Source organism: Kwoniella botswanensis, chromosome 1, assembly GCF_036426115.1.
Source record: "Kwoniella botswanensis chromosome 1, complete sequence".
In the NCBI taxonomy this organism is placed as follows: domain Eukaryota; kingdom Fungi; phylum Basidiomycota; class Tremellomycetes; order Tremellales; family Cryptococcaceae; genus Kwoniella; species Kwoniella botswanensis.
Window position 1 is genome coordinate 8,598,728 of NC_088599.1, and position 24,803 is coordinate 8,623,530.

General features: G+C 43.3%; 10 protein-coding genes across 10 annotated transcripts; 4 read left to right on the top strand and 6 right to left on the bottom strand.

Moving 5' to 3' along the window:
* Positions 1-651: 651 nt before the first annotated feature.
* L199_003227 (uncharacterized protein) lies at positions 652-2,061 on the top strand (the record flags this gene model as incomplete). The annotated part of the gene is made up of 1 exon (XM_064888963.1): positions 652-2,061. One exon carries the CDS (start codon positions 652-654, stop codon positions 2,059-2,061), a length of 1,410 nt encoding a protein of 469 aa, XP_064745035.1.
* Positions 2,062-3,208: 1,147 nt separating this feature from the next.
* Positions 3,209-4,426, top strand: L199_003228 (uncharacterized protein; the record flags this gene model as incomplete). Its single annotated transcript, XM_064888964.1, has 4 exons — positions 3,209-3,494; positions 3,645-3,719; positions 3,780-3,889; positions 3,953-4,426. 4 exons carry the CDS (start codon positions 3,209-3,211, stop codon positions 4,424-4,426), a joined length of 945 nt encoding a protein of 314 aa, XP_064745036.1.
* Positions 4,427-5,044: 618 nt separating this feature from the next.
* L199_003229 (uncharacterized protein) lies at positions 5,045-8,846 on the bottom strand (the record flags this gene model as incomplete). Its single annotated transcript, XM_064888965.1, has 18 exons — positions 5,045-5,160; positions 5,230-5,305; positions 5,392-5,437; positions 5,501-5,592; positions 5,667-5,757; positions 5,844-5,974; positions 6,051-6,200; positions 6,283-6,735; positions 6,790-6,982; positions 7,044-7,098; positions 7,157-7,211; positions 7,279-7,512; positions 7,578-7,607; positions 7,677-7,787; positions 7,850-7,979; positions 8,037-8,143; positions 8,207-8,373; positions 8,447-8,846. 18 exons carry the CDS (start codon positions 8,844-8,846, stop codon positions 5,045-5,047), a joined length of 2,637 nt encoding a protein of 878 aa, XP_064745037.1.
* Positions 8,847-9,177: 331 nt separating this feature from the next.
* Positions 9,178-10,627, top strand: L199_003230 (uncharacterized protein; the record flags this gene model as incomplete). The annotated part of the gene is made up of 8 exons (XM_064888966.1): positions 9,178-9,184; positions 9,240-9,558; positions 9,627-9,682; positions 9,764-9,875; positions 9,970-10,069; positions 10,163-10,256; positions 10,340-10,431; positions 10,535-10,627. 8 exons carry the CDS (start codon positions 9,178-9,180, stop codon positions 10,625-10,627), a joined length of 873 nt encoding a protein of 290 aa, XP_064745038.1.
* A 319-nt stretch (positions 10,628-10,946) lies between these two features.
* L199_003231 (uncharacterized protein) lies at positions 10,947-12,847 on the bottom strand (the record flags this gene model as incomplete). The annotated part of the gene is made up of 4 exons (XM_064888967.1): positions 10,947-11,590; positions 11,708-11,873; positions 12,021-12,301; positions 12,421-12,847. 4 exons carry the CDS (start codon positions 12,845-12,847, stop codon positions 10,947-10,949), a joined length of 1,518 nt encoding a protein of 505 aa, XP_064745039.1.
* A 401-nt stretch (positions 12,848-13,248) lies between these two features.
* L199_003232 (uncharacterized protein) lies at positions 13,249-15,674 on the bottom strand (the record flags this gene model as incomplete). The annotated part of the gene is made up of 5 exons (XM_064888968.1): positions 13,249-14,161; positions 14,219-14,346; positions 14,414-14,648; positions 14,716-14,823; positions 14,968-15,674. The coding sequence occupies 5 exons, from the start codon at positions 15,672-15,674 to the stop codon at positions 13,249-13,251; spliced, it is 2,091 nt and encodes a 696-aa protein (XP_064745040.1).
* Positions 15,675-17,228: 1,554 nt separating this feature from the next.
* Positions 17,229-18,411, bottom strand: L199_003233 (uncharacterized protein; the record flags this gene model as incomplete). Its single annotated transcript, XM_064888969.1, has 8 exons — positions 17,229-17,311; positions 17,406-17,463; positions 17,534-17,618; positions 17,679-17,789; positions 17,865-17,904; positions 17,987-18,082; positions 18,157-18,208; positions 18,295-18,411. The coding sequence occupies 8 exons, from the start codon at positions 18,409-18,411 to the stop codon at positions 17,229-17,231; spliced, it is 642 nt and encodes a 213-aa protein (XP_064745041.1).
* A 461-nt stretch (positions 18,412-18,872) lies between these two features.
* Positions 18,873-21,191, bottom strand: L199_003234 (uncharacterized protein; the record flags this gene model as incomplete). Its single annotated transcript, XM_064888970.1, has 10 exons — positions 18,873-18,991; positions 19,077-19,281; positions 19,379-19,491; positions 19,550-19,562; positions 19,633-19,753; positions 19,859-20,146; positions 20,225-20,337; positions 20,415-20,492; positions 20,544-20,852; positions 20,925-21,191. 10 exons carry the CDS (start codon positions 21,189-21,191, stop codon positions 18,873-18,875), a joined length of 1,626 nt encoding a protein of 541 aa, XP_064745042.1.
* Positions 21,192-21,768: 577 nt separating this feature from the next.
* On the bottom strand, positions 21,769-22,677 carry L199_003235 (uncharacterized protein; the record flags this gene model as incomplete). Its single annotated transcript, XM_064888971.1, has 4 exons — positions 21,769-21,945; positions 22,021-22,305; positions 22,391-22,499; positions 22,553-22,677. The coding sequence occupies 4 exons, from the start codon at positions 22,675-22,677 to the stop codon at positions 21,769-21,771; spliced, it is 696 nt and encodes a 231-aa protein (XP_064745043.1).
* Positions 22,678-22,937: 260 nt separating this feature from the next.
* On the top strand, positions 22,938-24,717 carry L199_003236 (uncharacterized protein; the record flags this gene model as incomplete). The annotated part of the gene is made up of 7 exons (XM_064888972.1): positions 22,938-22,955; positions 23,026-23,073; positions 23,137-23,300; positions 23,374-23,526; positions 23,686-23,956; positions 24,042-24,191; positions 24,334-24,717. 7 exons carry the CDS (start codon positions 22,938-22,940, stop codon positions 24,715-24,717), a joined length of 1,188 nt encoding a protein of 395 aa, XP_064745044.1.
* Between the last annotated feature and the right edge of the window lie 86 nt (positions 24,718-24,803).

Here is a 24,803-nt window from a genome sequence, read left to right on the forward strand (position 1 = left end):
ATCCACCACTCTCTCACGCATACTGGATAGGATATCTGATATCATATTGTATTATACAAGGTTGATGACATGTTAGCTGACAAACCATCTCTTTCACTGTGTCTTTCTCTATATGCTCCGATTATACCGGGTATCACATTACGGTATCACAGCGCTCGCGACCCTTTCCAGCAACTTTCATCTCTTCAACCAACTCTTCAACACTTTAACACAACTCATACATCTTCGACCAATTCGACTAATAGCGATCAAATTATCGACTCCCGGCGCTCCATCGTCGTTCGATATCTTCATCAACCGAGTGCACCGTGATTGTCACGGCTCACGACTAATCAAAGTGGTTTTCTAAAACCTCTTTCTCTTCACATCTTCCGACCACCTTGTGCACGTTTGAGACTCGTCTCGCGGCACCTCTCTCTTCTTCCAACTTCACTTGATCAGAAAAACACCAAACCTCATAAATCTCATCGACATCAGCAATAAAAACTTGTAATCAAAATAAATAAATTTGTATCCAAATTAGACAATACTACTAAGCAATAAATAACGGATTATACCATACTCTTTTTTGTCACTCACTCGACCCTAGACGCCTTGTCCCCACTTTTTGTGTGTTGCAACAATCGATAGACCTTCAAGACGTTCTTCATGATGGCCAGCCTATCGCCTATTTCCGAATCCCCTTCCTCTATCCACTCTCACGCTTCCGTCGGTCATGTCGGAATCACTATCCCTTCCATACCTACAAAACCCCACAGCACTACTACCGGTAAAACCACAAAATCGAAACCTAGAAAAAGAGTCAACACCGCTGAGAAGAGATCTCAACATAATGCCATTGAGCGAGCCCGACGAGAAACCCTGAATGGAAAATTCTTATCATTGGCTAGACTCTTGCCTTCCCTCGCAACTGTTAGAAGACCAAGTAAATCTGCAATTGTTAATGGATCGATCTCTCATCTCACTCACCAACGAGATCAACGATTGCTCGCTGCTAGAATTTTGAAGGAGATGAAAGCCGAACGAGATGATCTCCTGAAAGAAGTCAACGAATGGAGAAAGATGAATGGTTACTCACCTAAGGAATCTGCCAACGAATACACCGATGAAATTGATCAGATCAACTCAGTCGAGAAAGAGTCATTCGGTGATTTCTCCGCTATGGACGGTGATAATGATGATCAAGATCAAGAAGAGGAAGATACCCCTTCAACCAACGATCCGTACGACAGTAACAATAACAACATCGCTGCGATTCACGGTAATTTCACTCAATCGAATGGGTTGATCACTCCTCGATCATCTACCGATAACGATTTGACTTTACAACAGAGTCTCTACCCGTCGACTTCTCCTATCGATCAACGAATTCCTACCGTTCCCACTCCTGTTTCTGCAGCCGGTAACACTACGGGTATCAACTGGTCGACTGAATTTGCCTTAAACTTGAATCAACAAATGAGTAACCCTACCCCTTCTACCGCGAATGGTCAAATGACTTTTGTTGATACGCCTACTCATTCTTCATCGCCAATCAACATTGTCAGTCCGACATCTGACCCTGCTCATGGCATGTACCCTCATCATACCCCATCACCAGGGTCGAGCCATTCATCCTCTGTTGAACCTATCGTCAATGTTACCAATGGTTCTGGGGGACTACCGAACGGATGGAACTCCCAACAATTAGCGATGTTAGAGCAACATGCCGCCCAAGCTCATACAATCATGAGAGAACATCATCAAGCTCAACAACAACAATTGTTCAACCCCATGGTTGGAAATACATTCAATGCGATGTTCCATTCTGCTCCCACTATTCCATCATCTGCTACTGCTACTGGATTGAACTCGTTCAACGGTATGGGACATGGGATGAGCATGGAACTCACTCAACAAATGCTATCCACCATGTTCCCTCGTTCTGAGACCAACCAAGTGTCAGTTCAGGATATCCATAATGCCATCAGAGCAGGTATGGGTCTAGGTATGGGAATGGGTATGAACTTTGGTTCTGCCAACGGTGGTAACAACAGTCCATGGACTCCTACTCAAGCTTAAAAATAGAATAATTTCAAACAGCGGTTCTCCACTCTTCTCTTTTTTCTTCTTCAGTCGGTGTCTTTCGATAGCAGATGCATGAAATGAAAGTTGTATATACATAGGAATATATATATCTATCGTTATCGTATTTCTGATATTTTGTCGATTTTATAAGGTTATATAGGTTAGTAGTTCAAATTTATATAGGGTTTTGTATATGGTCATGGATATGGATCTGAGTGAAACACAACAAACAAAGGGATACATTCATGATAATGGCAAACAATGAATAATGATACCGTTCAGCTCAAGTTCAGTAGCGAGTGCAGCAGTTGGTCTCAGCGTAGAAGTTCACTTGACTCAGCACGTCAAAAAAAAGCGATGCATGCCACTTTGGTACATTCGATGAGATTCCGCCTCAAAAGTATTTTGAGTGTGTAACTCCGACAACTCCATTCCGTTTGTACAACGATCCGAGCTCAGGATTTGTTGCTGTGATGAAAACGCCACAAAAGAGGGAAGACAAGTTGTTTACTTCCAGGGGCTCAGATCGCACGCGACTTACCTCATCGATAGAGATAAACAATACCCAACCGATGTGACATGATACATTGTTTGTATCATCAGATGGACAAATTAACCAAGGGATGTTGATGAGTGGAAAAGCACTAACATGGAGGAAGGGGAGTCGAGACTATGAGCTGGTGGTACCTTCCTTCCTACCTACGCAATGACCTCCTTTGTTGTGTTTCATCGATTATCCCATTATACTTGCCCAACGCACTGACCCACTCCCACCTCCCATACTCACGCCCCACCTTCACTCTCCTCGTCACCATAGCACACCTACCTTCATTCAACTTCATTCTACGTTCTATTCTTTTACTCTTCAACATTATATTGTCGATACTAACCATACTTACTCTATCATTCACTTTATATAACCCATCACACTCTTTTTATAGAATCACAATCACTACCATTACCAGTCACAACCACAATTACTACCAACACCAACAGCGAATCAATTCCAATCTCGACCACGGGTAGATCTCATTCAGCAAGAAAAAGTTCCTCATCCCTTGGATTCTCTCACGTACTAGATCGGAACCCATCAACACAACCTTTCTTGCATCTCAAGTCAACCGTAAAATCAAAACACAAGATGATATCATTAACCAACCTCTTCACCATCCTCCTTCCCCTCTCCGCTACAGTCGCTCTCTCCTCTCACCTCCCTCCACCAATCAAGAGAGCAGGTCACCACGACAAAGCCCGAAAAAACTTCCAGCACATCCACTCCAATGAGAACAACTCGACGTTGGTATCTAGAGGTACGACATATACTGGTACCGGTACTTTCTACTATACGGGTTTAGGAGCATGTGGACAGTATTCGCAAGATAGTGATTATATGGTGGCTCTCAATTCGGCTCAGTATGGTAGCGGATGTGAGTTCGGTTCCTCCAAATTCAAGAATATTTCAAACCATATCACGACGATCATATCAATCTTATCAAAAACAAACAAACATATCCGAAGATCGGTGTGATCGTATGTAAGACCGAGCTGACGTTATACTTTTCCTTCGCACTAAACAGACCCAGGTCCTCAATGTTTCAAAGGAATCACCATCCAGGCTAATGGAAACACCGTATCAGGTGTGACTATCATGGGTGAGTGAAAGATACTTACAACAGAATCTCAGACGATGATACTGATCAATTCGACTGCAGACGAATGTCCAACTTGTGGATACGGTTCATTGGATCTGTCTCCCGGTCTCTTCAAGCAATTTGCAAGTGAAGATGCAGGTGTTATCTCTATTACTTGGTGGTTCAACGACGTGAGTTTGAGATCCTCGATCTAATTGAGATTGTTTGTCTGATCCTTTTGTTGTTTTATCTAGGACTCTTCTGAGGCAACTACCACCTCGCAAACACCCACTTCAACATACGTAGCACCCACCTCAACATACACACCCCCAACTTCAACATGGGTAGAACCAACCTCAACTTATACTCCACCTACTTCCACCTGGACTCCTCCCGCATCTTCATCAGTCACTACCACCTCTCAAGCCGCTCCATCATCCATTACATCCACATCCGCCGCCATCTCATCATCAACCATAACCTCCTCTGCGTTGTCTAGTACCGCTTCGTCGATTATCGCTCATAATACCACTAACCCCTACGTGGTCATCTCGTCAAACTCCACCGCAGCTTCTGTCACTGCCGGTGTCACCACCGATGGCACTGATGGAGAGGACAGTGAGGGAAGTGAGGGAGTAAGCGTTACTGTCACGGGCAACATAGAGGGATTGAATGGGTTGGTAGCTCAGTATGGGCAATTGGTTGTCGTAGCTGCTGAAGCTGCTTAAGACAAAAACATCTTTCTGTTTATTTGCTTGATCGTTTGTTTGTTATTATATCATAGTTCAGAGTACTTCAACGAAAAGGGACAATACATATACTCTTCTTACTAAGAGACAGAATGGTAAATCATCCGTTTTCTTCCTTATCACTACTTTTATTTGCTGTGCATAGATCATTTTCATTTTAGGGAAGGGTTTGATTTCAACCCTGGTGGTTCTTCTGTATATGTTATATATACCCTTTTCATCATATTGTTCTTTTTCTTATACCTGGACAATCATACTGTATATATCCGTTTTTACTTTTCACGATAATAGTACTATATTTTACTATACTTTTACGTACCATCAATGCTCTGATGCTCTGATGCTCATTAATGAATGGAATGTCGAGTATGTTGCTTCCGTGTATATCGAATACTCTCGTATTACACAAATCGCACTGAGTCCATCTCATATCTGATCGAAAGTGTTGTCTCAATAGAAGATGGAAGTTGTTTAGCCACTTAACCTCTGTCTGATGGAAGATCGAGATCGATATTGTCACACCTCATGATATACTTATCGTCATGCATTACAACACCTAGTATCATCATAATGTTGTAAACGAACCAAAGCAATCGATCACATCAAAGTCGACATCTTGACGTTCTTCCTCACTGCACTACTAGAACCTTCGTTGAATTTATAGACCGCTCTGAATTTCTTTACAGGTGGTTCTGCAGAGACTGGAGAGATGCCTATGATCAGGCAAGACAGAGTCAGAGGTTTGCACCGTTCAGAATACTTTAATAGTGCAAGTGACTCACCACTCTCTTCCATTGAACCGGTAGCTAGCAACGGAGTGCTGGTAGATTTAGTTCTACCGAAGAAGTCCGTGGCGGGCTATAAACAGATGTGTGGATATACATGATCAGCTGAGCGTGTCTTCAGATGGAAAAACAACTCTCGATCTGGAGCTGAGGACCCACCAGTTCAGCTTTGTCCACCGTTTTCTTGCCCAGTCCTGCATTTCCCCTAAATATCATCATAAACATCAACTAATGTCCTCATTACGCACAGCTGATCATATATACTCACTTCAGTCCATAGGCTTTGGCAAACCCATCTGAACCAGTCGTACCATCTTCAGCACCAGCCGCACCTCTCCGTCTAGCGATCTCAGCGTCCATCTATATACCAAAATAAGAGGAAGATCACAATCAACTCATCGTAGTATGTTGGCCGATGTCGAACTTGGACTTACCGATTGAGCGATCAATTGCCTTACGGCAAATCTCGAAACGGCGATATCATCCGCTCGTTTACCTTCGTAATGGACGAACACATCGATGGGTCTGTATGAGTCATGTCACATCGAAATCATTATCAGCCATCAGCCAGCCAGCGGACAGATTGTACAGCATGAGATTGGATAACTTACGGTTCCAATCTCATCATAGGCTGACCGATCTCTCCCTTTTCCTGCCAGAATCTCAACCCCAGAGGAATCATCAATTCTACCAACCTGTCCAGGACAGCCCTCTCGGCAGGTTTCACTATATTCGCATTGACCTAAGACACAGCCATGATCCATCAGACCATCTGCCCCAAACTGGTATTAAGCATTTACGAAAAACTGCACACGTACAGGTTTTAAAGGCGGTGAGATTATCCTCATAAGCAGAGGTATAAACTCAGTCAAACTGGTCGCAGTAGAGAACAAAGATCTCAAGATGGGTGGAACGAGGTTTTTCAATGAAGTTGATACTTCCTCATTCGTTATTCTAGCTTGGTACGCCTAAGGCCAACACCATAGACCAGTCAGCCATATTACAATTACCAATATCAGCAGAAGGTCTTTGTATTGTAAATTGACTCACCTCATAATCCGCTTTAGGCCATTCAGTGGGTTTCGCATTATTCGCAGGAGCTGCCAAATGACTATACCAAGGTGTGATCGCGTATGGCATGTAATTCATTAGATCCCATTCTTGAGATTCCGATACTCTCTGAGAAAGTCGATCGTAGTATCCTAACCAATCGTGAACTTTACACAAGTTGCCCAAAGAAGCATCTAACGGTTTTAGATTTGGATAATGTTCGAATAAACCTTGAATGACTTTATCGTAATCTCCACAAGCTTGAATAGCGAATGATATCCTATCGACATATCTACCATCATCTATACCTATAGCCTTTCGTCGTTGTTTAGCTGCTAATGGGATGAATACAGTATTCCAAACGGATTGTAAAGTCGTTCCTGAATCTTTCATCCCAACGCTAGATGATCGGATCGCTTCGTCCGTGACAGAAGATGACTTCGATTTGATGAACTGATGTCCGCATGTAAGCTGTGTTGCACAGCCGCAAACCAAACGATAGCTCACCTGCAGGGTGTTCAAACAACTTCTCACATCGCCACTCGTCACATCGACCAGAGTGGTGAGTACCCTCAGATCAGCAGACAAGGTCTCTCGATCACAAATCTCCCTTAGCCGTTTCACCAATAGTTGCGGCTGTGGTTTTCGGAATCGTATGACTCGAGCGAAGGGCCGCAACGGACGCAGGGAGGAGGCGTAACTGAAACATGAAAGATGTCAGCTGAACGTGAGAGCGAGACCTTATCAATGGGACAACTGACAGATCGTTGCAGATACATATGATGGGCCGTCGAAGGGGTCTTGCAGGGGTGTTACCTGAAGAGGATAGTCAGTGTATATTGACCACCTCGAAAAACCTTAGATTGGGACATACTTTTCTTCCTCGCAGGAACATCCTGAATCAACTTAATCAAACTCCTTACGAAGCTCTGTCGTAACACAACATCCATCAGACAACGATACATGCATGAGGCATCTCGTAAAAGGGGAACTCACTGCATCGCCTCCACCACTCGCTCCATCAATCTCATCAATCACCACACAAGTCGGTTTACCTTCGCTTGCCAAGCCCGATCCGGCATCAATAGCATTTTTGATTCTCGTAGATACAGTCGCAGCCGATCGATCGTCCGAAGCATTGATCTCAAGTGTTTTGTATCCTGCATGTCTGGCTACCACATGTGCGAGAGTGGTTTTGCCATATCCTGGAGGTCCAGATAATAGTAGGATCTAAACAGACAGATCCAAAATCAGTTGAGTTGATTGACAAGCCAGGATTTACACTATTGACATACCCTTTCTCTTGGTCTTCCAAGTGGGTCGACCTATTCCATACCCACCCAAAGTCAGCTGCTATGAATTCCTAGAAGAAGACGGATAAGAGGAAAGCCTACCACAAAATTCTCATTATCGGTTTCTAATTTCCGCTTTTTCCCAGGAATGACCCTCTTGAAAACGCATTTATCCCATTCCTTCAACCAGTTCATGACTTCTCGATGTACTCGCTATCACGCACACTAAATCAGCCCATCACTCCAAATTTACGATGAGGGAAAGGTATACTTACATCTTCTCCTAGTAAATCTGTAAACTGTTTTGGTCTATATTTATCCACCCACATGACCGTACTTCGTTTGACAACGGTCATACCTGCTCTCTCAGCTCGTCTTCGCTCTTCGTCATATTTCTGCTGCAGCCTATTCATCTTGGTTAGCCAGCTTTTTCCATCGAGTAGGTTGATTTCTACAACCCACTTCATAGCTTCTTGTTGCGATTTCAATTCATCCACTTCTGCCAACAACTTATGAAGAGGTATACTCAACAAATCTCCAGCGTTTGCTTTAGATCCTTTCGCATGTATCTACATTCAACATCTCAGCTTTCCCGTTCCTATTGGTATTTCAAGATTGGGATGCGGACATACCTGAGCTTGAGAAGGTTTAGGCTTGTTTCTCCTTTTGAACGTTACTATCTTCCCCTGCATCGTTTCTGCTCTTAGTGAAGGTAATGTACATGTATTGAAGTGGGGTTGAAAAATAGGTAGAGGTGTGAGATCGCTCTCAGGTGGCGGTGTCAGGATTGTCCTTGATGCTATAACGCAATAAAAGTCATCAGCTGACATGGATTTGATTTGGATTGTTACAGATAAGTGGGATAGACTTACATGAAGCGATAGGTTGATTCGTTTCCAACGAATCGAATATACCAGAAGATACAAAATCATCGTCTCTATTTTCCATTTCTTTATGCCGTATCAAGGTGGTAGAATTGGTCTTCTCCAATAACATCGTTTCCCTTTCCATCTCCATCATAGCCAACTCCGCTTCCATATCCAGATCATCCGGTTCCTCCTCGAAATCAGGAGGAGGGGTATCAAGCGTGATCCTCTCCGGTCTACTGAAGACTTCCGTCTCCGTCGTTGTTGACGTATGGAGCCCGACCGTGACATCCTTGGAAGTCTCGCTGGCGGATTGGGATTGAACGGATTGAGGAGGCGTAGGGAAATCGAAATTGAATATATCGGTGGGTTCGAATAGCGGTTTGATCACGGTCGGATCTGTCATTGTGGGGAGAAGGGCAGCGGTCTGTCCAAGATACGAATGTACGACGTTGCTGACTTGTTAATATATTCTACGTCATGTATGAGGTGAACATCAACGTTGACTGTTCAACCTTTTCATTGATTTTTGGCAAATGAGCAACTCCTTCGATACGCGACGCGTTCGAGCCACTCGGGCAGACCACGTGGCACAGCTAATCTTCCTCCACTCGTGTGGTCCACTCAACCACCATACTCCCGACGGTGATGTTACAGTGATGAGTGCATAAGAGCGGATTGATCAACCTCTCTGTTCTCCCTTCCTCCAGAACACAATACTAGAGACGTTCATCGCCATGCCTCGTGAGTGTCAAATCTATTTCCTCAGCTCAGCAGCCCCGCTAACTACGACCGACAGCCAAAGGAACCGGTACCAAACCACGAAACTCTTCTCCCATCAAACCTACTCGAAAACCTTCCAGGACACCCGCAACCGCAAAGAAAGCGAGAGTATCTGAACCTGCTCCCCCCAAGGCTGGTAAGCGAAAGGCAATGGACGAGAAAAATTTTGTGGATGATGAGGCAGATGAATCGGAGAAAGGGAATGACGCCAAGAAGAGGAAGGTAGGAAGTCATGTAGAAGTGGAAGATGTTGTAGAAGAGGATACTGTAGTAGTGGAGGAAGAGAAGGTCGAAGATCATGTTCGTAATAACGATGATAAGGAGGTAGATGAAGGGTAGGTCTTTCGTTCTTTCATCATTTATCGTTATAAGAGAGGAAGCTGAGGGGAATGTTTTCCGGTAGATCACAAGATATCTATAAAGAAGTTTCAAGTAAATTCCAATCGAAATCCAGGAAAAGTAAGTTGACATTTCAACCTTATATAAATTTATGTGAGGTTTTGAGACTGATCACAACATATGCATTGAAATCACTGATAGGTAGAAAGTCGAATTCGAAATCATCAAGCAAGAGTAAAGAGCTGAAAAAGCTGGAAGGGATGTATGATGGTGTATCGACGTTGATCATTGATGAAGATATAGTCGGGAATCGGTAAATGAAATTTCCCCATTCTTACCCGTATTTTACCAATACTTCCATTCCATTCCTATGATATCAGACACGATTCTGACAAGTCAAAGTACAGAAAAGCAACCATAAATCAACTTACCTCCCTTCTTACCGATACGGTCAACCAAGATATACAAAATGCCAAGAGGAAAGATGAGATATGGGATCTCCGCAATGTAAGGATCCTCATTCCTTCTTCAAGTACCGCTCTTCTCTCCTAAGGGTTTATCTTGTGATACTTATAAGCTTTCTTTTTTAATGGTTTGAAGGAACGATTCAGTGGTTTACATCGTCATTATGAAGATTTCTTGAATGGTTATCATGGCCCATTAGAAGTGGTGATGAAAGACGCTATTCAAACTTGTAAGCCCACTCAGAGCTAGTATATCAATTTCTATAGTGTAAAACCCACAGGATTGATCGACTGAATGGTATGGTATTGGTAGATGAAGAAAGACCCAAAGATATCGAAAAGACAATTAAAGAGTTTACGAAAGTACAAAAAGAGCGGATCAAAGAGGATGAGGATAATATAATTGTAAGTCTAACATTAATTGACCCGCATGAATTCCTCCTTCCATCTTCTGCTAAAAAGGTTGTAAGATTGTATATCGAGGTTGATCTTATTGTTAATTTGATAGACTTTACTGGATTCCAGGAAAATTGTCCAACATGCTCGAAAATATATATTATCGATGATCAAGAAGCCCAATCAAGAGGGAAAGGATAGGTAAAAAAACAAATATAAATGGAGAAAGAGAATTTCCATCTTATCTTCCGCTGGTGATTCACATTTCGTCACATCGTGATATCGTATATGATATATTGTGTATTTCTTTCCTTCTCTATCAGTCGTTTCCATTATATCCAATCCCTTCATCATGTTTCATAATATCAGTTGTGTATCACTCATCTGTTTAACAATGTATGTACGTTTATTTCCCAGAATGCCCCAGACTACCCAGATCACCGTTGTAGAATATTCGTTTGTATTATATGACTGAATGAAATCAAAATTTATGTTATACGTTACATGTTATATGTACTACAATCCTAGAACTCGTATAAATCTGGTCTATCATGTCTGACCTGTACCCTCTGACTAGTCTTCTTCTGTTCATTCCCATGCGAATGATCATGTGTATGATCGTGACCATGTCCATGATCATGATGCTGATCCTTGCCATTGTCCGTACTAACATTAACTGACATCTCCTCCTCACCTCCGAATCTAACTCTAGCTCTGGGCTTCGACTTTTTCTTCGTATCGCCCTCTGGTCCTTTAGGCTTATCCACTCCCACTCCCACTCCTGACTCCTCTTGTCCGATCTGAGTATTCTGATTCTGACTACTGTGTCCTTTATCCACTCCCTCAACCTCACCAGTGTTTGTGGTAGCTGGGAGATGATGTGTCGAAGTACCAGACAAAGCAGCCACCACATCCGGTGGACCCGTCGATCTCTCTCCTACGCCACCTTCCACACCCAGATGGACAGTTTCAATGACGAATTTCTTCCTTTTCAATCTGAATCCAAGGTTATTCTCTCCTGCGCCCCCTCCACCGTCTGAACCTTGCGATACTCCCAATAGAGTCGAGTGTTTCAAGGTAGATGGAAGGAGAGTATGAGAATGGGGGTACGAATGGAGAGTCAGGAGACCGTGGGTCGTAGGGAAGAGAGGTGGGAGTGTGGGATCATCTATAGATTTGAAAACCAGAGAGTCAGGCATGAATGTTGACATTCGTATGATACGTTGCCGGTGTTGGGAATATGATGAGATTCGAGATATGAGGAGTGAGAGTGATCACAACTTACCTGCGAATCCCTTCAATTCCACACTAGCGTCCACCATCCAGCTCAACTTTCTTACAAAACTCTCTTTCGTAGGTCCAGCAATCAATTGAGGTGGGACAGTGATCAGAGCCGAGATGGGTTTGTTACGTATGATGGATTTTAGGGAATGGATGAATCGAAGGATTTGCTATATTCATGATATCAGTCAGCACCATACCATTTATCGTTACTTGTAAAGACCAAGGTACTGTTAAGCATCCTTGTCCAGTGTCGAACATGTGAAGATTGCACGTTATGAATGAAGGATATGTATCGTTAAGACAACCAAACTTACATCTTCACGTATCTCATCACCCCATTCCAACCCGCCCAATTCATGTATAGTGATTCTCCCAGCTCTCTTCGGATCTGATTTATCTAGTTTATCATGTATCTTCGATATAGCCAAGTTCAATCTATTTAAGCTCGAGGAAGTAGCAGTACCAATGGTCGTAGTCGAGTTATCCTCGATATCGTCCAAGTCCAGATTAATATATGATTGTTGACCTGTTTTATGAATTGATTGAAGGACATCATGAGGGATCGTATTAGTCAGAGATAAGTTCGAGCCGTTACCTACAAGTAATCATGATGCATTAGTCGCTTATCAAGTTGAAAACCAATAAGAAAGAAACGAAAATCATATCGGTGATTTGAGAACAAATCCAAGATTTTTTGTTGATAATCGTACTCACCTCCAACGGTAGTTTTGAATTTGCCCATTTTCTCATACCTCCAAGCAATCTTCTTTCCTTCTCCCTCATCTCCTCCATCGCCTTCATGTTCAGTCTCACTTTGACTCTCTTCTCCTCCCCTCCAGCTCTTTTCAGTCCACATACACCCTTTGACTAATTCTTCATCTGTCCCGACTACCAAAGATGACTGACCCGATATCAGACCCTGTGCGATCCAATACCTCTCAACGAGTTTGGACCATGACGACTGCGTGTCGGGAGCTAAGATGAGGAAGATTGATCCGAGGGGTATACCTCCCCCCAGGAGATCATCCAGACTCGGAAGACCGCTCGGTAAGAGGTTGAGGGATGATAGTGAAGGTGATGGGTGGGTCCCAGCTGGAGGGGGGAGGGTGGTGGATGGTACTCGACGGGTGAAAGATGGCATCGTAGTGGGCGGCCTTATGGATGTTCCACTCCGCAAGAATTGATATACTATCTGTGAGATGATTGTGAACTCCACTAAGAGAGTAAAGTAATTCTTCGAGAACTGGTTCAAAATCTCAAACAGCGAAAAGTGGAGGTAGAATGCCCATGTTCGTTCGGTGTACGAGCGAGTCGTCACTCTAGGTGATATACTGTTCATCCCATGCTATATGATGCTATTCAAGACTGCGAGGAACAAAAACACCGCGTAGGTAAGGAGATACATGATATACTGAATCCCAGAATCCCTATGATCCCTCCATCCTATCCTATCCTTATCCTCGTGTAAAACGGATATGGGATAAACCGCAAAAACAGAAAAATACACTTTGATCACATACCACAGACCACAGATCACACAAATCAATCTACATCACTTTTCCTCCTCCAATCATCCCATTCTCCATCTCCATCTCCATCTCCATCTCCATCATTATCATTATCGTTATACGTAGACTGTCCACTCGTTTCTCCTTCCGCTTCGGAATTCAAAAACGCATCTACCTCATCCATCGTCTCATCCCTCTTTGTCATGGGATACCCATCCTGTCCAGAAGGTTCATAAGGTGGTGGTGGAGGTACTCTCTCCCTATCTCTCCTGGACGTTCTTAATGGTAATTGACTAGCTTCCGAAGCTGTCCTTCCCCTTCTTCTGACTTGATCAGGTTGGAACAAAGCAGGAACGAAATACAACAGACCCGTTCTCTGTCTTCTCCTTCGATTTTCATTATTCCCATAGAGTAAGGTAGCAGGAGCAGCCAGGATCAGATGACCCGCTCTTTTGAAGACATTTGCAATGTCCGAGGAGTTGAGTTGTAATTGACCAGGCAAGTCGAATGTCGTCGAGGGAGACATCAATCCACCACTTGATCCGGTCGTTGAAGTAGGTGTACTAGCTCCGGACCTATTCCCATTCCCGGTCCCGCCAGAGTTTGAGCTGGACGTAGGAAGGATAGATAATAACTGATATTGTTGACCACCATTCGCAGCTTTCCTCTTTAACCATATCAACCTTATCACACCTAATACCAGTACGACCAATCCGACCCACATGAGCTTCTTACCCCATGCTCCGAGGAAAGTGATAAATCCAGCATCGTCAGCATGCCATGACGAACCGTAAAAGTGTGAGAAGAAGGAATGCGGTACGGTGGACATCGGTACGTTTTTACCGTATAGTGATTTGGGTAAGATCCGGACTTCTGCACGAGGATGGGTTTCGGTCAGAGGGTGGGCAGAGGAATATAAGGCGTATTGCGCAGATAAAAACATTGGTCTGATCGAAATGACAGATGATCAGTGTGCGAAATTACTCGGTACAAATTGCGCTTACCCGGTGGAAAACATGACGGTTGGGTAGTTGGTGAAATACTGGTGGTTGAAGGTAGAAAGTCCATGGACGGTGTCATCCATGAAAGCAGATCCTTTCGAAGAGAATATCAAATCGTTCGATACACCGACCTGCAGCAATAGTAACAATATTGTATCAGGGTTAGATCTGAGTATCAGTCAGGGATGTCGTACTTACAGGTTTAGTGATAGGTAAGATCACCTCCCAATCACCTTGTAAGAGAGGATCCAGTCTTCTTCTACAACCAATATCCAAATCCATGTACACACCGCCGAAATGGTGCAAGATGAAATACCTTATGGAGTCGGCACGTTGGATGGGGTATTCATACGAATCAAACATTTGTAGATGGGCTGGATAATGTTTGGCAATGAATTCCCGAGAGACATCATCGGTCCATAACATGTATTCGCTGAAACACGCACCAACCACTCAGCACACAACCATATACAACGTACGTAGATATGCATGATACTCACTAATCTGGCATACCCTCTCTACATTCTTTCCATGCTTTTCGCCACTTTTCAGGTAAGACGTCGCTCTTCCAAGTTTGGTGGATCAATCGAGGGATAGTCTCTCCGGGCCTACGTAGATCATTCATGCATCAGCTGAATAACTCATTCCTCGGTATAGATAAGATAACAAATAAGATTTCGCCTTTTGTCGAACTACCCCATGTACACAGATGTATGCATCTAATGCGGAGAGAAAGAGAAAGTCAAACTCACCTGGTAGTAACGTTGAATAACCTGTCCCAACTTTCGGTATCTTGGACCTTCCCATTCCAGTCTTTTTTCATCCAATACCCTCCCGTTCCTTCACCGTCTATTCCCCATACACCATCGTCGTCCTGGGCATCTTGCACCATCCCATCATCTAATACTGCTGCTTCTGCCGCTTTTGTCGTCGTATCTTCCGATTCCACTGAATCATCATAAGTCTCTCCCTCTACCTGTTCATCGCCATCTGATGGTATATCGACATCCACATCGACATCGACTTCCTCAGCCGCATCTAACTGTTCCATCTCCTCTTCCAATTCCTTCCAAGACTCCGGTAACGTCTCCGTCCCGAGTATTCCGCTAGCTTCTAATGGCTCTGCCTCTGATAGATCATCAGTCACGTCTCTCCATTCTTTCCTACGCTGTATCCTCCTCGTCTCATTGAAATCTAATGGATCTTTCAGCGGTTGGATTATATCACTAGGTCTCCAAGAAACTTCCGATTCAGTTAGATAAGCCCAATTGGGTATATTGAGGAAGTACGATACGCTAGACAAGACAACTACTGTTCCTATCAAAAACAATGATAGGATAACTAATAATGTTATTACCGCTTTACGCGTTTTGGTCGATTTGGGTTTACTCGAACTAGAGTGTGAGTGGTCATGGCGCGAAGTGGAATGTGGGGAAGATGATATACGTGAATAGGACATGGTCCGAGATCGACTCGTCCGTGGTTTTGAATATGTTGGAACCACAGGATACGAAGTGGTCGAGCCGTTTGCACTGACGTTACGAGATGAGATGGATAGAGAGGTCCTACGTCTCGGATTCTGAGGTAAATGGAATGAAGATGAGGTTGACGACGAGGTAGTAGTAGGTGGTGATGTTATAGTGGGATGGTGGCTGATCAAATCCGGTTCATTTATATTTATCCTACATGTAGGAGAAGACGGCCCAGCAGTACCTAAAGAGATGGAAGTTGAACGCGAACGATATTCGTCGTTGTCTTTGCCGTATGAGGTTGAGATTGAATTTCGATCTTGACTATTTCTACTTTTGTTGTTGTGGTTACTAGCTATGAATGATGTCGAGTTTGTACCGGATATTGAGATTGACGATCTCTTTGTTGGTCGATGGGAATTCACAGATGATGATGATGCTGATGATACGTGATGGTCGATGGTGATATTATCCATTTAGATGAAAGGGTGGGTTTATCTTCGAGTCCTATATATAGAAGGTCTCCTAAGCTTTCCCTCCCTTCGGTGTACTGCCGAAATGAAAAATGTCTATATGGGTATGTGAAGCTGAACAAAGCGTAAAGCTCAAGCTCGAACTTGACTAGAATTCCCACTTAATCTTCGCACTGTCCGTATGGTGGGTAACGTGGGTATCTAATGCTTGGGGCGGTTAATGGCGAAATGTAAATAGACGGAGATCTCTAAAGCATTTTATTTACCTTTACAACGTAACAAAAAGAATACTGGTAGCAAATAGGATCAGGATCAGGATCAGGGTGAAAATACAGAGGAACGGAATCAAAATTGAGTGACCAAAAATGAAAAAAGGGAAAGGAACACCCGTTTCAGATTTGAATGTGGATATGAACACAAATACAACTTGACAATTTAATCGTTCTTACCCCTTGCTCAGACTTCATTATATATATATATATATATGCAGGAGATGTATGGTTGAACCACTTGGCTTCATCGCTTTGTATGTACTCACACAAGCTCTACTTTGACATCCACTGACAAGTACTATAGTCAAGCAGTGGTAGACTCGATATCCTCGCGGTCATCCAATACTGTACGATGTACGTGTAATACAGGCGCGTGGAGCATGAAGCATGAGCATAGCCCCTTGTCTATTACCTGATAAGGCAATTATCTACCCCAGTTTGCACGTTGTTTACCCCACAGAAACGCCACAATCCTCGGTGCCCGAGATGATCAACTATCAGGATTATATAGAAACTCGTCATGGTGACGATCCATATTCAAGATCAAGATCACCGTTACTTGCACTGATACAGTACAATGGAGGCCGATCATGGTGATATCGGAGACCGCTCGCAGTGTCAGGCAGCACACCGACTCGTTATATCCACTCAACGTAAGACCTTATAGATATAGCGGGATCAACACTGTAAATCATGTCATATCGCCACATCTCTATATCTACGGATTACAGCTATCGACGTTCTTCTCATCATATTTACACTACTCGTTTTGAGATCCTCTTAATTGTGACTATGTGTTTTAAGCAAGTTGTTTGGAAAGTTCCCATCCTTGGGCTATACTAGAGATCAAAGCATCTACGGCGAAACCCTTCTTAGAGTAATCTGGAGATGACAGAGTCCAAATGATATCAGCTTAGCTATTAATAATTGTACAAGTACCGAATGAACAAGATATGATGAATCCGAGTATTCTCACCTTTGAGTGTAGAATGTAGATCCTTCAGAGCGACTACGCGCTTGATGATATGTTCACCCTATTATCCAGACATACATCAGCTAGTGTTCCAGTCAATCAACGTTATGGCGAACCACAACGTCGCTCACAGGTTCAAGTTTCTGCTCCGGGTCAGGATCGTTCTCTCCTAGTTTCACATCAACAGTGACCAAGTGCATATTGGCTCCTGACATTCTATCATGAACGGGTTCATTTCAGCTAGCTGTATATGATACCAAAAGATGTTCAACTCACCCAGGATCTTTGACTAATACATCCGATACCTCTTTGACACTAGCATTACCCTCACCGGCTTTACCTGATCCATATCCTGTCTCTTCGTGTAACTCTCTTAATGCTGTTGTTCTACAATATATCAACCAATATGAGCTTGTTTATTCTTCGTTCACACGCAGATTAGATGTTCTGTACATTACTCACGCTGCATCTTCACCTTCATCTATCAGACCTGCAGGCAGTTCTATAGATTAATCGTGTGCATTAGCAATGCACATTCCATTTGGGCTATTATACTGATCGAACGGTGATTCGATTCCACTCACCAATCACAGTAGCTTCAGCAGGTGGACGGTACTGCTCTATGATGATGGTAGATACAGGTTTCGATGGATGATGAAGAAGCGCCAGAATGTGAACGGCTGGTTGTACCCATGATATATTAGTAATTCATCTTACATTGCTGTAATGTAGTGTGTATCAAAGCTTGACTCACAATCTACACCGGCTTTAGGTCTTTTAGTTCTATTTGCAACTTCCCAATTCCTCTATTCTCACATCACACCCCGATCAGAAATCAGCTTATCATGTCCATCTGAATTGTTAGACGCAAGTCTAGTAAGACTCAACTCACCTCTTTACCTTCTTGATCTTTCCATTTGATATTCTCCAATTTCAACCATTTCGCATCTGTCTTGTACTCCTCCACGGATAATATCTCAGGTTCCTGCTTCTTACTTGAATTAGACATTGTACGGCCGTTTATCTGGATTGGGTTGGTTGACTTGCAAAGAGAGAAAGTGATGGGGAATGAATTAGATCTAGTTGGTCTTACGGTATTGCGTAACAAAGGTGATAATATACTTGATCGCATCGAATCCCACGAGTCTGCTTCAAACAAAGGAGATGGTGAAGGACACGATGAATGGTAGAGTTAGCATACAAAGATTGAAGAACGCAACAGTGGAATGACGCAATTTCAAGGATCAACAAAAGTGGAGAAGTGAAGTGGAGGTGAAAGATATGAGTGCAATACAGAGCTTATCAGCATGAATACATGATCAACATGGGTATCTTCCAGTTGAAGTTCTGAGCCGTACTTGACTGGGCTGGACTGTCCAAAAAATCTGTTGCACTCCTATACAAATATATGATATATAAACACCAACAAATGTTCGGACTCCTGGTAGAAATTCTCGCAAGTTACTTCATCTAATCAATAGATATTCTCCTTTGAGCCATGACCATCTCCTGATTCTTCTCCAGAGTTTCATTACTTTTAGATCTCCACAATCCAACGATAGAAGATATTGTACCAGGTCTGGCCAGCACTACATCCATCAAAACACATCAGTAGCCAAAATCGGTCAGCCTGAGATTCTTTACTACAGTGGTCATATGCCTGACACAACTTACGAGCCTGTTTCAACCCTTTACCGAAATTCAACCAAACCATCACGCCCCACACTGCGCACGCCAGAAGACTGACAATACTCAGCGCATCGAACGTGGTCAATGATTTGGCAAGGGTTCGATAAGTCGTATCGTCCTGTTGCCATATTCTAGCTAATTTGAAGATGAAGTAGGCACATCCAGCTACTAGTCCAACCATGAATGCGGCCTAAGCAAGATATGAGCAGAAATCTCAGTTAACTGACTTTCAAGAGCAAAGCATTCATTGTATGGGTTAAGTCTTTCACTCGAATGGTCGTACTCACCATCATATATTTGTTTTCATATTTTGCTGCAAACCTTCCTATAACCAGGAATACCAGTAACAAGGGGAATGCGATCCAGGTTATAATGTATTCAACGTCATCTGGGTTAAGCACTATGACGATTTACACGTTAGCTAAACGCTCTACAACCATCTGGTAGAATTGACTGACCGAGCCATATAAACTAGATCAGAAAGTATATACCGAGTCAGCGAGAGTATTATACACCTGATAGGTATCAAAACCAAACCCACCTGAATACCGAAACCAGCACAGAAGAATGCCGAGAAATAACAAATACATTCAAACACCTGTAACTTGGTATAATATTCTCTGATCATAAGGTCCGCTCCGAGGAATCGATATCTTTGCCAACTGTATGCCAAAACAAAACACGATACTCAGTACTGGATCGATATCCGGACACGGTGTGGAGGGCATGGATGTGCTAACAAATTGAAGAAACACCAAATCACTCACCCGAATTCCCTTTGTAAATAAAAGCTCAACCCGGTCAAAATCAGACAACTGAGCGCTACCACCGCAATGATCAAAGCGGTCAAAACGTTCAGAGGTATAGTCATCAATGTGTTATCCCCTTCATTACCCGTCAATTCGTTGGCCAAATTATCACCTAGGACCTTTCTCAATTCGTATATCTGAATGACGGCATATCCCAAAAAAGCAAAATTGAATGCTGTCACGGACATGACTTGGATGGTGTTTTTGGTACGGATGGCAATGACAGTGAGGACTATTTGCCATAAACTTTGCCAAAAACAGAGAAAATCAGTTGTCTCTAAGATGATACTCCTATTATCATGATTGAGGTCATGAAATACTCACTGTGCTAAACCGAATATGATCAAGTAAATAGGTAGTCTCCTTCTGTTCTCCCATTCCAGATCTGTCGAAGTGGTAGATTCGACTTCTTCATTGAACCTGTACAGGATATTCCCCTAGGACATGAACAAACCTCTATGAGCATTTGTACAACCCAATAGCCTATTCGCTTTCGTATGTGTACTATACTCACCTCGATGGCAAGGTTAATGACCGTTTCAATCAATATAGTCCCCAGCAGACATTTCGTCAACGTAGTTGAAGGGATCATCTACCATCAACCATCAGCCTTGTCATTCCAGTAAAGTACATATACACTCACCCTCCTCCATAGAGACTTATTTCTCGTCGTCGTTGTCATCCTTGTGAATCCCGTATTAGGAGTTTTCGGCTGATCATATGTTGTTTGAGCATGAGCGTGTTTCTCGCTCATATCGCTATACACCGATCTCCTATCTCCCTCATGTTCGAGATCTCTTTCTTCATCTAATGTTATACGATCTTCGCTCATAGCTGATTCTGGACGAATATTGAGTGGTTGGGTTGAAGAGTACGAGTGGGCAGGAGAGAGTTGGGGGATCGTCAGTGTTGTGGGGGATGTAGATGGACGACGAGGAGGTGATGTAGGTGGCTGAAGTGACAATTCAAATCAGTATGAACCGATATGGGATGATGGAATTGTTAGATGAGGGGTAAAGCTCACATAATCATGTAATTTCAATGTCCCACCACTGGCCGATATGGGTACTCCGTCTGTAGGTTGTCTCTGAACTTTAGGTCGATAGGCAGCGACCGGTGGAGATACACTAGATGAAGCTCTTGACCCTTCGACAACAGGCGATAAACTATCATAAGCGGCTCTTGCCATTGCTGCTGAGCTGGATTCAGCCTCGGGTTCGGCTTCGTATTGATCTCGATCATATGTGTAATCCGCTATGGTGAAGCGGTTCGTATCCGCGTTGTAAGCCATGTGGAAATGTATGTATACGACTCGGTCGTATTTTATCGACTGGTGAGAGTATAGTGGGTATGTATCCAAGATGTTCTTTAGTGGGGATAATAGAGAAAGAAGCACAGTTGTCCAGCAACGGTGTTGGAGTGCTGTGCAGGTGAAAAAGAAAACGCGGACCAATCAATCGGAAATGAGCGTGATACTGTGATGATCACAGGATGGTGAATTATAATAAGTGATGTCTCTGCTGATGAGCTGCCCACAGGTAGGTGATAGTGAGATTAACAAGATGAAGATAAGTGAAAGACTGATCAACTGAGAGAGTATAGGCACATTGCGTAGATCAATGATCAAAGCTAATGAGGGATCAAGGAATGGGAATGGAACGGTGCGCGTGTAAAAGGGAAAGTAAAAGGGAAAATGGCAGTGTAAAGGTTGATTGATTCTGACTCAGGCTTCCATATGACTACGCACCGAGCCTATCGCCAAGAATACCTTCACACTATATGCATACAGTACACAATCTGACTATAGTATACAACAATTTATGTTACACTCAAGAATCAAACAGTTATATGCTACGAGTAAGCTGTAATCATCTAATGGTAGTATAACCCGAACCTTTCTTATCCGCCACTTCATCAATCTTCTTGTCCGCTGCATTCTGAGCAGGGACTTGACCAAGTTTAGACATGTCCATCGTATGTGTTTTTGGGTCACCTTTGAATCCTACGTAGAACATTGTCGATCGAAGGGATGTTTCCGCTTCGGACTGCCATGAGAATCAAATAAGTCAGGTCAGCTTTTGATACCGTTTTGATTGTTAGTAAGATTCGACTGAACATACGAAATAAAGTATTATACTAAAAACATTCGCCAACTTTTGAACTTTCAATCCCCATTCCTCCACTTCCCTCCTCCCATCGGGTAATCTCCTAGTCCCATTGGGTGGAGAACTAATATCAATATCCATGATAGGTGCCATCGACTCCAGATCTGAGAAATCGGGACAATGAGGTAGATTGGCGAACAATCTCAGGCGACCTGGTCGATGTGGATGGCCTGGGGCAGGAGGATGGAGAAGCAATGTACGTAAACGTAAGGATGAGATGAATGGTATGTATAATATTAACTGTAATATCCCAGAACACATAAGTCAAAACACATATTAGCATATCTGATATTTGGCTTGGCCACCTTACAAGAGTCAAACTCACATCATCGTCCACACCCGATTCCACAAAGAGCTCTTCATCCAACCTCTCATCCCATGTCTTGATTACTTTAGGAGCAGAAGATACATCCTCCAGATTGAGACCTGTCACACTATCCATATCATCAACACGTATGTGATAATTCGTTAAGACAAAACCGCTTACTTGTCTTTATCTATTTGACCCCAAAGATTCGTATTGCTCCCTTCTCCCGCTGTCACCCGCTCTAGCACTTCCGTGGTGACATTATTAGTCAAATCATCCGCTGTAAGATCGTCGGCGCAGCTCATTGTGCTTGTGTTTTACGATCAATTGTTGAGTAGAAGCATAAAGAAGAGTTGTCAATGAAAGAAGGCCTAAACAGATCAGGATTAGGACTGATGACATAAGGTGGAGGATCTTGATGACTTTTGGTGATGGCGGTGAGCGCCGCTTCCCATGTCGACCGGCTAGAAGATAAATATTTTTGGGATTCTGGAGTTCAAGTTACCTGTTCACGGTTATGTTCTTCAGAGTGATATTAGCATTATCAAGAGTGAGCACATTCATCATGAGCAAGATGGACAAGGTGAGTTCGGTCGAATGCTATCTACGTCATCTCACAATCGGGAATAATACTGAATAGATCTGGATCATAGGGAAAAGCACCTGCACCGCCAAGTAGCAATTGGGCTAAATTACAGAAGGTAGGTCTTGTACCCTTTCACCCTGCGATCGCGTCATGGGATGATGTTGATCATTCCGAACAGACGCTACCAGCTCCTTCGACATCAAAGACAAGTAAACAAAAGAAGAGTGAAGCTCGTCGAGCTTTCATGGCTCAGGAGAAACAAACAAATAAGTATGGGGTGAATGGAGTCTCGAGGTATATCGGTCACGCAGACTTCACGAGGAACGGACAATCATCGTCGAGGTAAGCGGATTGTACATCTTTATGACCTATGATGGAATGTATTGAAGCTAATTGCCTTTCTACGAATTTTTAGCGCTGTAGCTGGACCATCTAAGATCACTATACCTGCTCCATCCAAGGCTAAAGAGGATGTCGTCCTCTTACCTTTCCCCACCGATTCGCCGTTGGTAGAAGAGTTGAGGGTTATGGTGTCAGGCAAGGGAGTTCTGAACGAATCTAAGAAAGCGTAAGTTTCATTTCAAAATCTGAACTATCTTATATCCTATAGTTGACGTCTATTACAATACGGGACGTTAGACCTGGCAATTAGTAAGTACACCGCACCGATTACTGAACGCTGTGAGCTATTTGAATGGGTGACGGACAGTCACTGATTCCTCTATAGTATAGCAATAGATTGCGAGATGGTAGGAACCGGACCTAATGGTTCGGAATCATGTTTAGCCAGAGTATCGATCGTCAATTTTCATGGTCATATACTGCTCGATACGTTCGTCCAGCCTCGGGAGAAAGTTACCGATTGGCGTACTTGGATATCAGGAGTGAGGGAGTCGGATATGATCGGTGCACCGTCTTTCGAAGAGGTTCAGAAGAAAGTGGCAGAGTTGTGCGAGGGAAGGATAGTAGTGGGACATGCGGTTGATAATGACTTGAAGGTAAGCAAAGTACCAAGCATCGAACACGTCGTTGGAACAGTGATTTGACAACCAAACTGACCTATACGATATGTGACTCACCTAGATCCTCTTACTGAGTCATCCCAGTCCGTTGATCAGGGATACTCAGAGATGTAAGATGTTGAGGGAAAAAGCCAAATCGAAGCATCCAGGATTAAAGAAATTGTCAGAGATGGAATTGGGTATAAGGATTCAGCAAGGATCGCATAGTTCGGTAAGTTCAACTTGTATACACCATTACCGGTTCCATCTCATCCTGAATGACTCTGGTGCTCCAGCAGTTGTTTTTAAGGTCGAAGGTACTTGCTACATGAATCAAAAGAGCTAATATTTATATTTTCATGATTGTCTCACAGGTCACAGACGCAAGAGCAACTATGGGATTATATCGCCTACACAAAGTAGAATGGGAGAAACAACTATATCACACCACTGAGGCATACCGAGCTAAAATTGGGAAGAGCAAGAAACCCGATACCGGAGATAAGAAGAGGAAACGGGACGATGATGACGACGGCGAAGGAGAAGAAGAGGTGGAAGTACAGGAAGGAGGCAAGAAGGGCAGGAAAGAGCACTTTCCCGGAGGTGGCAGGAAGGGTATAAGTAGTGGATTGGGTCTGATAGTCAAGAAGAACGGTAAAAGGGTTGATAGCGGGGGTGGATTCAGGGAAGAAAAGAGAAATCAAGCTTCTACTTTGTCTAGTGCAGGTGGGAATTGGTGGGAATCGGTTGATGAGTGATTCGATAATCACAATATCGATATCGATGCATCTAGACTAGTAGTAGTACTTGAACGTCATATATTCCTTGATACAATACCATGTGT